The sequence below is a fragment of the Acomys russatus genome, chromosome 9 (genome assembly GCF_903995435.1).
Source record: "Acomys russatus chromosome 9, mAcoRus1.1, whole genome shotgun sequence".
NCBI classification, from domain to species: Eukaryota; Metazoa; Chordata; class Mammalia; order Rodentia; family Muridae; genus Acomys; species Acomys russatus.
The window spans coordinates 44,453,636-44,466,766 of NC_067145.1; the positions used below are offsets into that span (position 1 = coordinate 44,453,636).

The following is a 13,131-nucleotide window of genomic DNA, read 5'->3' on the forward strand; positions in this document are numbered from 1 at the left end:
CTGTTCCGTTCTCCCTCACTCCCCACCCAACTCTAGCACATTGCTGTTGTCTGTGTCCTCCCACTCCTCCCATGGGAGCAGGGATCTTTTATCCTTTTTTTGGTTCAGTTTTGGTGTAGTCAAAGCCTACAACACCAGAAGCACAGTACTTACAGAGTGAATGGACCCGAACGCTCCATTATAGAGAGCACTGTTTCACTGAGTGTTTCAAAGGCTCACGCCCTTCTCCCTGTGAGCATTTCCTTGTGTGTCAGGGTTCTGTGTTGACTTCCTGCTCTTGTCCTCAGTTCCCCTGAAGCGTCTTTGTATGGATGTTACAGTAGTTCTTTCAAAATTACTTGTCGTTGAATAAAATGAGCTTTTTGTGGAGCAATTTCTCGGTGGTTTGTGTGTGTTGTGGAATGTTACTGGGACTTGAATTAACAAACCGACTTAAAAGTACAAGCAAAACAGAATCTAGTTAAACACGGTACGAGAACGCAAAATCTTATGGCCAGAAGTAGTCCAGGCTAAAGCGCTGATTTTCACATTTCTGTCTGTAAAAATATAAAGTGTGTTCGGTGCTTATAAAGTAGCAATGTGATGGCATCATGATTAAAGGGGAAATCAGAGCAATACACAAATAAATGCTACCACTTACCCGACCGTAATCATAGAATCCGTCACTAATTATGTTGCTTGATGACAAGTAGCCGGTCTGGCTGTATTTCAGGGAAAGACTGTTGTTGAGCAATTTGTTATAGGCCGCCTCACTGAATTTATTTTTCCGACTTACTGATAGATTAATTTCTTCAAGGATATCTAGAGCCCTGTCAATAAATTTTTTTTTAAAAAAAGTTGTTTGTTTTCTCTAATCCAACCCACACTGAGTTCCCATTTACATCCTTAAGCTCCTGAGTGAAGAATTGAGATGGAAAGCTCAGAGCCTCCCCTGACTTTTTAAATGAGGTGAAACTGACAGAATTATGAAGATGAATTGTCACTTTCTGAGAACGTAAATGCCATGCAATAACTCATATTCAAACAGTTGGTGGGACATGGCCTGGATAAATGTCTGTGTTAAAAGCTTGGTCGTCTGCCTGTGGCACCGTTGGTAGGGATCACTGAAGTGGGGGTCTAGTGGGAGGAACTTAGGTCATTGGTGTTTGTCCTTGAAAGGGCAATTGGGAGCCTATCCCTTCCCCTTTGATTCCTAGCTGCCATGCAGAGGAGCAGCTCTGCTTGGCTCTGTGCCTCCCCCGCATCCCTATAATACAATGCCTCACCACAGGTCCAAATGCAACAAGACCAAGCAACCATGAATGGAAACATCTGAAACCATGAGTCAAAATAAATATTTTCTCTTTGTTTCTTCTCAGGTACTGTTACAGTAATGGAAAACAGATGAATGTGTATTTTAATGGAGAAATTCCTGTTGTTTTTATTTGTTTGGTTGGTTGGTTTTTTTGTTTTTATTCTTGTTTTTGTCTTGCTGTTTCTTTAAATTTTTAGGTTGACATACAAAGTAATGGGTTCCAAGCAGAGGTAGCTCATGTTTTTAATCCCAACACATGGGGGAGGCAAAGGCAGGCAGATCTCTGAGTCTAAGGCCAGCCTGCTCTACAGAGTGAGTTCCAGGACAGCCAAGACTACACACAGTAATCCTGTGTCTAAAAACAAAAATCACAAAACAAAACAAAAAGAGCAAAGAAATGGGTTTTATTCTGCTATTTTTATACAAGTGTGTCATTGCACTTTATTCTAATTTGTACACTCACTGGCCTCCTCATCCTCTCGGCTCCTCTATTGCTGGCTGTCTTCCATCCTGGAATTAGTCTTTACTTTTTGTAACAGAATATATGTCACATGTAGGTACATGTCTTAGGGTTTTATTGCTGTGAAGAGACACCATGGCCAAGGCAACTCTTATAAAGAAAAACATTTAATTGGGGCTGAAATTTTGTTTATTACCATCATAGCGAGGAACGTGGTACATGTAGGCGGACATGGTGCTGGGGAAGCCAAGAGTTCTACACCTTGACCCAAAGGCAACAGAAGGAGAGTGTGTGACACACTGGGAGCAGCAGGAACATCAGAGACCTCCAAGGCTGCCCCCTCAGTGACACACTTCCACCAACAAGGCCACACCTACTCCAACAAGACACACCTCCTAATAGTGCCACTCTGTATGGGCCAAGCATTCAAGCACATGAGTTTATGGAGGGCCATACCTGTTCAAACCAGCACAGTATGCATATGCATATAAATTTAAATCTAGGTTCCACACAGGAAAAAAAAAAATGCATGTCTTTCTAAGTCTAGATCTGAATTTTACTCAGTGATCTCCAGTTCTACCCACTTTTCTTCAGATGTCATGACTACAGTTTTCTTAGTGGTTGGGTAAAATCCCACTGTCTGTATTATGATATTTTCTTTCTCTTTTTGTCAATGGACATCTGGATTGGGTCTGTTTCTCAAGCACTTGGATGGTCCCTGTGGCGTGTTTACTTGCATCCCGTTGGCTACAGTTTATATTCTCTCTAGCTATGTTTAAGGACTGATCGTTCCTATATTTCTTATCATTTGTTTTCTTGATGTCAACCGTTCTGACTGGGCAAAATGCGATATCAAAATAATTTGAATTTGAATTTTTCTGATGGCTAAGGATGTTGGGCAGCGTTTCAGATCCCTGCTAACCATTTGCATTTCTTCCTTGAGGAGTACCCATTCAGCTCATTAGCCTATTTACTGGCTGGTATGATATTTGTGGTGTGATCTGAAGTCAACTATTGGGACACCTCCAGCATTGCCCTTTCTGATTAGCACTGCTTATGGCTCTTCTGAGTTTCTTATGTTTTCATATAAATCTCAGGATTGTTTTTCTAGTTTTTATATGTTCTAGTTATTGATTCCTTATACTCTGTTAGGTAGTTACTGAAGATACTGTGCTCTTGTGAAGGTTGTCTGCTCATGCTGAAGGCCACTTCCTGCTGTGCACAAATGAAAGCTACCATCTCACTTGTGAATTCTTGGGATTACTTCCCAAGCTCCTGAGTCCCTTTCTCAAAGTCCTTAGCTGAGTCTATATTTAGAAGTGCTTTAGTTTTGTTTTCCTCTAGCAGTTTTGGGGCTTCAGGTCTTACATTGAGGTCTTCTACCTACTTAAATGGATCTTCCTGCAGTATAAGATATGAGACTGTATCTTATGTGGACAGCCATTTCTCTTGTGACATTTGTCACATATGCTGTCTTTTCTCCAATGTGTATTTTTTGACACCTTTGTCAAAAATCACAGGGCTGTGATTATGTGGGTTCATATCTGGAACCTCTATTGCATTCTGTTGGTCTGTATGCCTGCTTCAGTGCCACACAGGTTCTGTTACTATGGCTCTGTAGTGTAGTTTGAAGTCAACTATTGTGATACCTCCAGCGCTGCTTTCTGATTAGCACTGCTTTGCCTCTTCCGAGTTTCTTATGTTTTCATATAAATTGCAGGATTTTTTTTCCCTCCTATTTCTGTGAAAAATGTCTGTAGGATTTTTATGTGTATTGTGCTCGGTACAGAGATTGCTTTTGAAGTACGGATGCTTACACATTATTGATTACATCTACCCAAGAGCATAGGACGTCTTTCCATCTTCAACTGTGTTTTTCAACTTCATTCTTCACTGTCTTAAAGTTTACATCTTATGGTGTTTTACTTCACAGGTTATATTTATTCCTAGATTTCTTTTTAATGATTGTAAATGGGATTCATTTCACTCCCATTTCTTTTCTAACAAGTTTAATTTTGACATACAGAAAAGCTACTGATTTCTGTATGTTGATTTTAGATCCTGCTGGTCTCTGAGAGGGTTTATCAGTTTTAAGAGTTTTTCTGCAATGTATTTAGGATCTTTTAAATAAAAGATTAAGCTGTCTGTAAACAAAGACAATTTGGCTTTTCCTATTTGTTCATTTCTTTCTCTTGTTGCTCTAGCTAAGACTGCACACTGTTGAATCTGAGCTGTCATTGTAGCTGCCTGTGTCTTATTCTCGATTTTAGAGACAATGATTTTAGTTTTTTGCCTCTCAGACACGTTGGCTACAGGTTTACTGTATGTAGTCCTAATTCTGCTGAGGTATGGTTCCTTTCCCATAACTTCTTCAGGGATTTTTATCATGAAGGCACGTTGAACCTTGTCAGATGTCTTTTCTACAGCAATGAAGATGGTCCTGTGACTCCTGCTCTCAGTCCACTTAATTACTCTGATACACTACAGCCCAACACAGTGTGGAGTCTTCTTTGTATGTTCTTGAAATCAAGGTAGAAGAATTTTTGTGTCTGTGCCATTAGGGAGATTGATCTATTGTTTTCTTTAATGGTTGTGTCCTTATCCAGTTTTGAATTAGGGAAATGCTAGCCTCACAGTGAGGGTGGTGAGGTGCCCTTCCTTTCCATGTTATAGAACAGTTTCAGAAACATTGGTATTAGCTGTTCTCTAGAGACTTGGTAGAATTTGACAGTGAGTTGGTCTGGCCCTGGCTTCTTGTTGTTGTTGTTGTTTTTGACAAGGTTTCTCTGTGTAGCCTTTGCTGTCCTGGACTCATTCTGTAGACCAGGCTGGCCTTGAACTCACAGAGACCCACCTGCCTCTTCCTCCCTGAGTGCTGGGATTACAAGTGTGTGCCACAATGCCCAGCTATAGCCCTGACTTTTCTATCACTGTTCAATTAATGCAAAAAGAATACGAGACCCTATATTTAGGTAACAGAGTTATATATAATAAGAACAAGTGATTAGGGATGTATGGGAGTCTTCATTTGCTACTATGCTAAAGAGAACTGAGTTCACCTGCATCTTGTGTGGAGCATGAGCCGGGGTGAAGATGCTAATTAAATACAGATATCAGGGGAAGGGCTTGGTGTGTGTAGGAGGGATAAATAAAGATAATAGCAGTGGCCCACCCCATACAGTTTAGCCTTGGGGTTGGGGGATAAACAGGACTGTGTTTGGTGAAAGCTGAAAGAGAACCATTTATCAAGATGAAGTGGAAAAGGGGATGGGATGTGGAACACTTGAGGTCACCCTCAGGGGGACAGGTAAGAGCAGGAGGTCCTGCCCCTCTAATGGCCCTTCCTGAGTGCTAGGCTAAATGACAGGGAGGCTTTACTTGGTGCTCCTTGGACCTGAAGTGCCTGCTTCTCTCTTTTGTTCCCCCCAGTGGAGCTAGACACAGGAGCTTCCACTCACCCGAGCCTGCATAACTCAGCGGCCATCAGCTCGTCACTGGCGCAGACCATCACAGCCCAGCTGGCATGCCTTCGCACCTCGTCATTCTTGGAGTGCAGGAGCTCAACCAGGGGCTCGAGACCACCGCAGTTCCTCAACTGCAGGCAGAAACCAAAATTGACACGTTAAGAGCATAGAAATGGGCCTGGCAGTAATCTCGGTACTCAGTGGCTGGGTGGGGCCAGAGGCTCCCAAGTTCAAGGCCAACCTGTGTTACAGAGCTGGACTCAGATATCACAGGGCTGTCCTGCCAATATGGCTCATGGGTAGTGTACTGCATGCCATGCCTAGGCCCCTAGGTTCCATCCTTAGTAGGGCATGAGGTATATAAAGAAAAAATCAACATTCATACATTAGAAAAATCTCATTGACTATGCAAAGTTTTCAACTGTGCAAAGACAGTTTTGAACGTGTCAATTTAGAGCTATTAAATTCAAGGGGACATCTGCCAGTCTTTACAAGAATCCAGGTTTCCATTCTAAGCAGAGAAGGCCAAGGAAAGTCATTCTAGAGTTCTCCAGAAAGTCCCCCAGATAGTGGGAGAAGGAGCACACCCCCTCCCTGCAGTATGGGGGATACTCTGTGCTTATTCACCCTGCACCTGAACACTGAAGGTTCTCTTGGTCCTGGCAGACATAAGAGTGTCCTTTTACCCCTGAAAGTGACTTTGTACAGGTGATAAAAATTAAGGATGTTGAGACTGGTAAATCACATTGCAGTCTCAAGCAGTCCCGGTAGTGTCATTGCAAAGAGTCCAACAAAGGGAAGATAGGGATGTCAGAAACAGAAGGGATATGGTGACATACAATGCCACTGTGACGATCTCTGAAGGTGGAAGAAGGGTCCATAAGCCAAAGGATGCAGGTGTCTCTTGTCCAGAAGCTGGGACAGCCAGTGTAACTGAGCCCTCCCCCTCCTCCAACAACACCCCCTTCCAAAGCCTTCAGAGTAAGTGCAGCACTTGAGACTTTCTGATTTTAGCTCCTAAGACTCATTTTGGGGCATCTGGCCTCATATTCTTCAAGAGAATAGATTTTCTTCTCTTAAGCTGTAAAGCACTGGTAACTTGTTATAGCAGCACTAGGAAACACACACACACCGTTGCACTTGCGCACTCACATGCAGAGACTAGAGCTCCGTGTTTCTCTAAGTTGGCAGACTTTATTCATAGCAGCACATCACAGCCCAGGCCAGCAGCAGAGCCAAAGCCATGCTGGGACAGTTCTGGAGGGAAAGGCTTGTGTTTTGCTATTGTTACGATATAAAAGTTGTTGCTTTGGGGACTAGAGAAAGAAGGAAAAGAGCATAAGGAAGAAGCAGGGTAGAGCTCCATCAGTGACATCACTGACTGGTTTCTAGGGATGAAATGCCAACTAGGAGAAGGAAGATCTGAAAATGCTCGGGCCTTGTGTCTGAGGTTGTGGTAGTTCGTTCTCTGAGAGGATGAAAGGAACATCCCAGAAAAGAATGTCAAGAGCCACGTGGACAGTGGTCCACTCGAGTCAAACAGGAACTCTGTCGCATCCGCCTGTCAGCACACAGACCTCACCAGGCTTGAAGCATGCCATGCTTGGGAAGCCAAATTTCTGACCATATTTATTTCTGGGTGTAAAACAAGATTTTAAAAAATCTAACGCCATGTGTTCCTTTGGCACAGAGCTAACTTATTAATTCCTCCACCCATCCATTTTTTTTTTTTTCCTGTTCATTTAACAAGTGTTGATTAAACAGGCATTGTGAAAGTCAGGTGTGGAGGCACACATCTGTAATCCCAGCTGTCAGCGGGTGAAGGGAGGGAGGACCATGCGCCCCAGGCCAGGGGCCAGGCTGGGTGATGTGGTGAGAGTCTGCAGCTAGGTAATACACAGACGAACATCAGGTACTAGGTATTTGGTAGTAACATAGACAAGGGGCAGAAAATTCCATTCCTTTCCTCACAACTTGAAGTTTTGTGTGTGTGTGTTTGTGTGTGTGTGTGTGTGTGTGTGTGTGTGTGTGTTTTCCTTCTAGAACTGTAAAATGCAGACTAGGAAGACAGGGAAAGACATGGTAAGCAACAGGAGCATGGAGGGAGGTCCAGCTAGGCTGGAGAAAGGCGTGGTAGAGGACAAGGTGGTAGAGCTGGCTTTAAAAGGGGAAAGTTAGGGGCTGGAGAGATGGGTCAGAGGTTAAGAGCACTGGCTATTCTTCCAGAGGTTCTGAGTTCAATTCCCAACAACCACATGGTGCCTCACAACCATCTGTAATGAGATTTCCTGTCCTCTTCTGGTGCACAGGCATACATGCAGGCAAAACATATAAATAAATAAAGCCCTTTTTAAGAAAAGGATTTTTTAAAACCAGGTGGATAAAAAGGGAGGCTATCTTTCCATCCATTCACTTGGACTTAAGGATAGTGGGTATTTCTGTATTATAGTGTTCTAGAAAACACTGTTGTTTGAGCATCAGGTACAAGCCACACAGGATTTTGTTTTTGGTTTTTAGGGTTTTTTTTCTTCTTTTTTCTTTTCTTTTCTTTTCTTTCTTTCTTTCTTTCTTTCTTTTTTTTTTTTTTTAACCTACAAAGCCTACCAGTTTTGCTCTTGCCCACTGGGGCCTTGCAATGGTATGAGGAAAGTCACACACTGAAGGGTCAGCCATGGGGTTGGGAGGGCAAGGAAGAGTCTGCAGTGCTCCAAGCTAGACAGAGCCCTCTGCAAGCACGGAGTAGCATGGCCACGGCACCATCGCTTGGCATCATGGTGCCAACACCCAAGCAGAGTGCCTGGCACAGAGTAATAGGTAAATAAATACCCTATGGCTAGCTGGACGCCCCGGGGAGACGAATAGAAAGGAACCGTGTTAACAGGAATGAGGCCAATTAGAGAAGACTGAGTAGTGGGCTGAGCAGATGGCATGATTCCAAACCACGCTGCAGTTCCGCCTCACCTCAGTGCGGGCCTCCAAGTCGCAGGCAGTGGCAGCCACTGCGAGCGCCGCGGTGCTTTGCACCATCGTGTTGGTGGAGTGCAGCGGGCCCAGCAGCGCGCGCATTACTTCGTGGCTCTGGATGATTGCTCGCAGAGGCTCTTGGATGGCCATGTTGGTCAGCACGGTGGCAGCGTTGGCGATGGCTCCGTCCCGCTTGCTGGACAGGATGTTTATCAGCGGGTCGATGGCGTCCGCTTCTGCGGCAGCACTGGGCACAGCGGGGAGAAAGGAATGCTATTCTCTCAGTTCAAGGCAGTAGCAGAGGATTTTGCAAGCGAATTCACACGAATAAACACAGAGACAAGGATTTTAGAGACAGGCTGCTTTGTCCTACAATGAACCCAGAGCGGGGTGCTAGTGGTCTAAATGGAGTCTGGTGAAAAAGAACGAAATCAAGTAATCCTTTGAGTTACAGAAAAATACACTACTAAAACGTTTTAGGACACTTTAGTGCTGAGTGTTTGGTTAGTTTCCTCAGATGAGTTTTAATTGTTTACTTGACGCTAGCTCGGGGAGCCCCAGGGAGGGGTTGTCCAGATTTGGTTGCATGTTTTTGGAGGGTACCTTTGGGGGAATTAGCTTGACTCTGGTAACTAAGTGAGGGGAAACTGACCACTGTAGGTGGCGCCATTCTCTGGGCATGGGATTCTGAAATGTCTGAGTGGAGAAAGCCAGCTGCACACTAGCACTCATGTGTAAGTTCAGAGCTATCTGCCCTTGACTGCAGATGTGGGATGTGGGATTTGACTAGTTGCTTCAGGTCCCTGCTGCCTTGGCCTCCCCAAGGTTGATGAACTGCAAGCCTTTCATACTTGACAAAGGGGTCGTGCGTTTTGGCCAAGACAGACTTATGATGGTTAAATATTCAAACCATTTTGATTCGAGGGGCTGTACTGTGTTAAGTGACTGAAAAATGGCCCTGTGTAATAAGATATTTGGAGCACACTGGCTCTAAAGGATCTATGAGGGGACCTAGACCTGCCAGGGCTGTCATCTCAGCTACAGGGACAGCAGGGAGTTTAAGGCCTGTCTGGACTGTGAAGGAAGTTCAAGTTTAGCCTGGATACTTGGTGAGACAGTCTCAAAAGAAAAAGCGAAAAAACCAAAGGGTCCTGGAAATGCAGCTCAGTAGCCAAACATTTGCCTAGCACGTGCATGGCTCTAGGCTCAATCCCCTGCAACACAAAACCACTTTGACAATAACAACCACCACCATTTACATAAATCATCATGGCAACAGAAGTCATCAAGACAACAAAAATCGACACTTTAATAACACGAACATCTCAAATTTATATTGGACATATTTCTTTTGTAGGGTTGTATCATAAAGCTTGAATGGGGGCAAAAAGTAAAGCTGTCTGGTGTAGTCACCAGTGTCCCAATTCACTTAATTTGGTGGTGTCACAGTAAATCTATTTACTGTGAGGGAGGAACAGTGCCCTGGAAAACAAAAGGCATGACAATTGCCCTGTCCATCATAGAGCGGATGACAAATGAAATCTGGCCAGTGGTCCTGGGGGAGAGCAGGCTGTGATGTCCATATAAACCAGCTCAGAAGGAAAGAGAACAGGACCCCAAGTTAATGAACCAGAGGCCAGCCTGCCTGCACCCTTGGCTTACTAGATCAGTCCCTCTAAAATATGTGCTGCCTCCATGAGAAAGGTTGTACCCAGTTTCATCCCCAAGCTTCCTTTCACACTAAGGGCACAGCTAACACTTCCTGTGACATCTTTCTTTAGTAGGTGAGGACAGCGTTTCCTTTCATTTCTTTGGGGATAAAATACTCGAGATAATTTCACATCTAATGCTTTCTTATTATTAACTGGCATGGTGGTCATCTGGTTTTTGAATAAGGAAAATTCTGTACTTTACTTAAGTCTAAGAGCTGAATAAATAAGTAATAAGAAAGATTAAGAGCTTCAAGTCTTATCAGGAACTTCTCATATTTTTATTTATGCAATTTTATAGTTCAAATACTGAATTTTAAACTTTCTGCATCTATACACATCTCTCCTCTCTCTCCCTCCTTCCTTCTCTCTCTCTTTCTCTCTCTCTCTCTTTCTGTCTCTCTGTGTATATACAAGTGTGTGTGTGTGTGTATGTGTGTGTGTGTGCAGTGCACATACCAGGGATAGAACCCAGGGCTTTTTACAGGGAGTGACTTGCCAACCTCTGGAAATTCAAGTTCAATGCATTTTTCTAATTGACACACACACTGAAAAATTTTCAAAACCCCTCTTCTTTTGCATTATTTTTTTCAGGCAATTAGTGTAACCCAGCCTCTCATGCCAAATGCTGCTTCAAATTGTTAGGTACCACAAGTGTGCCTTGTCCAAGATGCATGACTCCTCTGTCAGGTGGGGAGAATTTTTCTCTTTTCGTGTTTTTTCTTTCTTTTTTTCTTTCTTTCTTTTTGTGAAAATTAAAGCAGCACACCTCTCTTTTCCCCCCAGTTTCTCATGAGAAAAAGAAACTAAGAAATAGGGGACTGGAGAGATGGCTTACCACTTAGTTAGAACGACTTACTACTCTTGCAAAGGACCTGGGTTCAATGATTTAAAACCACCTGTAACTTCAATTACTGGATATCAAATGTCCTCTCTTAGTCTCCCTGGGAACCAGGCGTTCAAGTGGTATGCAGACATACATACAAGCAAAATACACACAAAAGAAGATGAAGTAAAAATAATAAAAAGTATCAGCCTGTATGAAGAAGAAGAAGAAGAAGAAGAAGAAGAAGAAGAAGAAGAAGAAGAAGAAGAAGAAGAAGAAGAAAACAACAACAACAACAACAACAGAACTAGAAAACAGTGGGTGAAGACTAGGGCTTTCTCTAATGAACAGCGAGCTCTGGGCCTTCTGCTCAGGGTTGGCGTTCTCTGGGAAGGACGTGCCTTGGCTTGGCTTTCTTCTGCTCTTTTCTTTGTTCTTTATGAAGACAATAAAAGAAGTGCATAAAAACTTAGTTATTTTAAAAGCCCATGTTTCTGGTGCATGGTGGAAGACAGCGTTTACTACCCTGCCTGGAATAGCCTCCCAGAGATAAACCAAGATTTCAGCTCTGGGAAGAAATGTGTGCATTGGGCCTCCACCCTCTAACTCTAGCATGTGTTATGTGCCATCCTAAAAACAATTACTGAATGAGCTTGTAGCAGAAAACCAAACCTCTTTTACCTAAAAACAAACTAATTACAGTGGTAGAAATACAAATTTATATATTAAAAGAATTCTTGCATTCATAATGTTTCTTTTAAGCCCACGATATTCTGTTTGACTTTTTCCTGTCTTTCATGGGGACATCAAGAAACCAAAAGCTGTCATATTTTAAAAACATGTTTCAGTTTCCTTAACCGTACAGCATTATCCAAGCAAATGAGACAGAAGCCAAACTGCTGTATTATAAAATCCAGAATTCTAGGGCCATATGTCACCACAATAGTTAGAAAATATTTTCTGATATTTACTATCATTCATTGGTATCCAGTTGGAGTTTACACAAATGAGTTTAAACTGTAAAATTTAGAAACAAGCTAAACAAGTATGGAGACATATAAGAACATCTGTGTGTACGTCTGAAGAACAGAGGTGAGGGCTAGCAGTTCCGTGTGCCTGACCTCACGGGCCCTCACTGTGGTTTCTTCTCTCTCTCCCTTCTTCCCATACGTCAACCTGACCCCTTCTCCCGTGGATTAACAACAATACAGAGGACACACACACACACACACACACACACACACACACACACACACACACACACGGGCCTAGGATTTTCTAAAAGTGACAGATGCTCAATAGAAACCATACTACAGGTTTTCAATTCGGTTGGCAATGCGTTAGGGACATTTGGCATGGCCTGTTCCTGTTTCCTGCCCTCGACCATCCCTGCTTCCACCTGTCCCCTCCCTACACTGCGAGGTGCTGCCTCGAGGCTGTGATGTTAGGTAGCTAAGGCCCATCAACTGCATGTGGGCTTCATTTCTGGTTTCAATGGATTTGTGGGAATATAAGCCCATCACGACGTGAAGAATATCAATCAGTAAGTCCTAATATGTCTCATGCTGCAGCTAATGCAATATTTTAAAATTCTAACCATACTGCTTCCTCCAAGCTTTCCCACTTTCCCACTGTCAGGACCAAGTTCAGATTGCCCACGCAGCTTCCAAAGTCCTGCATGCCTGGCCCTGCCTCCCTCTTTGTCACACGCTTGTCCCCTCCCATCCCTGTGGCTGTTCACTCCAGCTCTTTCTATCTTCTGGTACCTTCTTCTTCTGGATAAGCCCTTTACACAGTTTGCCACGAATGGCTTTTCCTCAAGAAAGGCCTCTACATCCCCCAAACTCAGTTCTCTCTTAAACCTGAGCTTGAACCTTGCTTAAATATAGATAATTTGTTGCTCAGAAAACAATGTCTTGGCACAGACATGTGCAACCAAACATAACAAAATGTAATTATTTCACAACATTTGTCACAAATTCAGCAGTTTTCACTGGAGTTCCAAAGACCCACAAACAAACAAAAAAGAAAACAAAGAGGCAAAAAAAAAAAAAAAAAAAAAAGACCCCACCAAAACAAAACAAAAGCAACAAAAACCCCACCGAAATGGATACTATATTTCACTAAGGAAAATTTCACTTACACTTATAGCATCCACTGATGGCTTATGACGTCATTATGACGTCATTATGACAGCAACATTTGTGTGTTGCACCGATGTGTTCTTTGGCCTAATCACCCAGCCCCATCCCTCCTGCATTTCCTCCAGAAGAACTAAATAGCTGTTCAGCTGCTGCGTGTTCTGAGCCATCTTGTTGTGACCTCCTTGTCAACCCCCTCCCACACACACATACACACTGTCCCTACTACCTGCTACACGCTTCTGAGAGGCCATGTTTGCCTCTTATTTGATT

The 13,131-nt window shown here is 43.3% G+C and overlaps 1 protein-coding gene across 1 annotated transcript in view; it reads right to left on the bottom strand.

Moving 5' to 3' along the window:
* Armc3 (armadillo repeat containing 3) overlaps nt 1–13,131 on the bottom strand; it is a 90,999-nt gene that overhangs the window by 11,837 nt on the left and 66,031 nt on the right. Inside the window, exons 11-13 of the mRNA XM_051151271.1 lie at nt 8,180–8,429; nt 5,213–5,349; nt 641–809 (exon numbers count right to left, since the gene is read on the bottom strand). Coding sequence (XP_051007228.1) covers nt 641–809; nt 5,213–5,349; nt 8,180–8,429 — 556 coding nt within the window. The remainder of the gene's footprint in view (nt 1–640; nt 810–5,212; nt 5,350–8,179; nt 8,430–13,131) is intronic.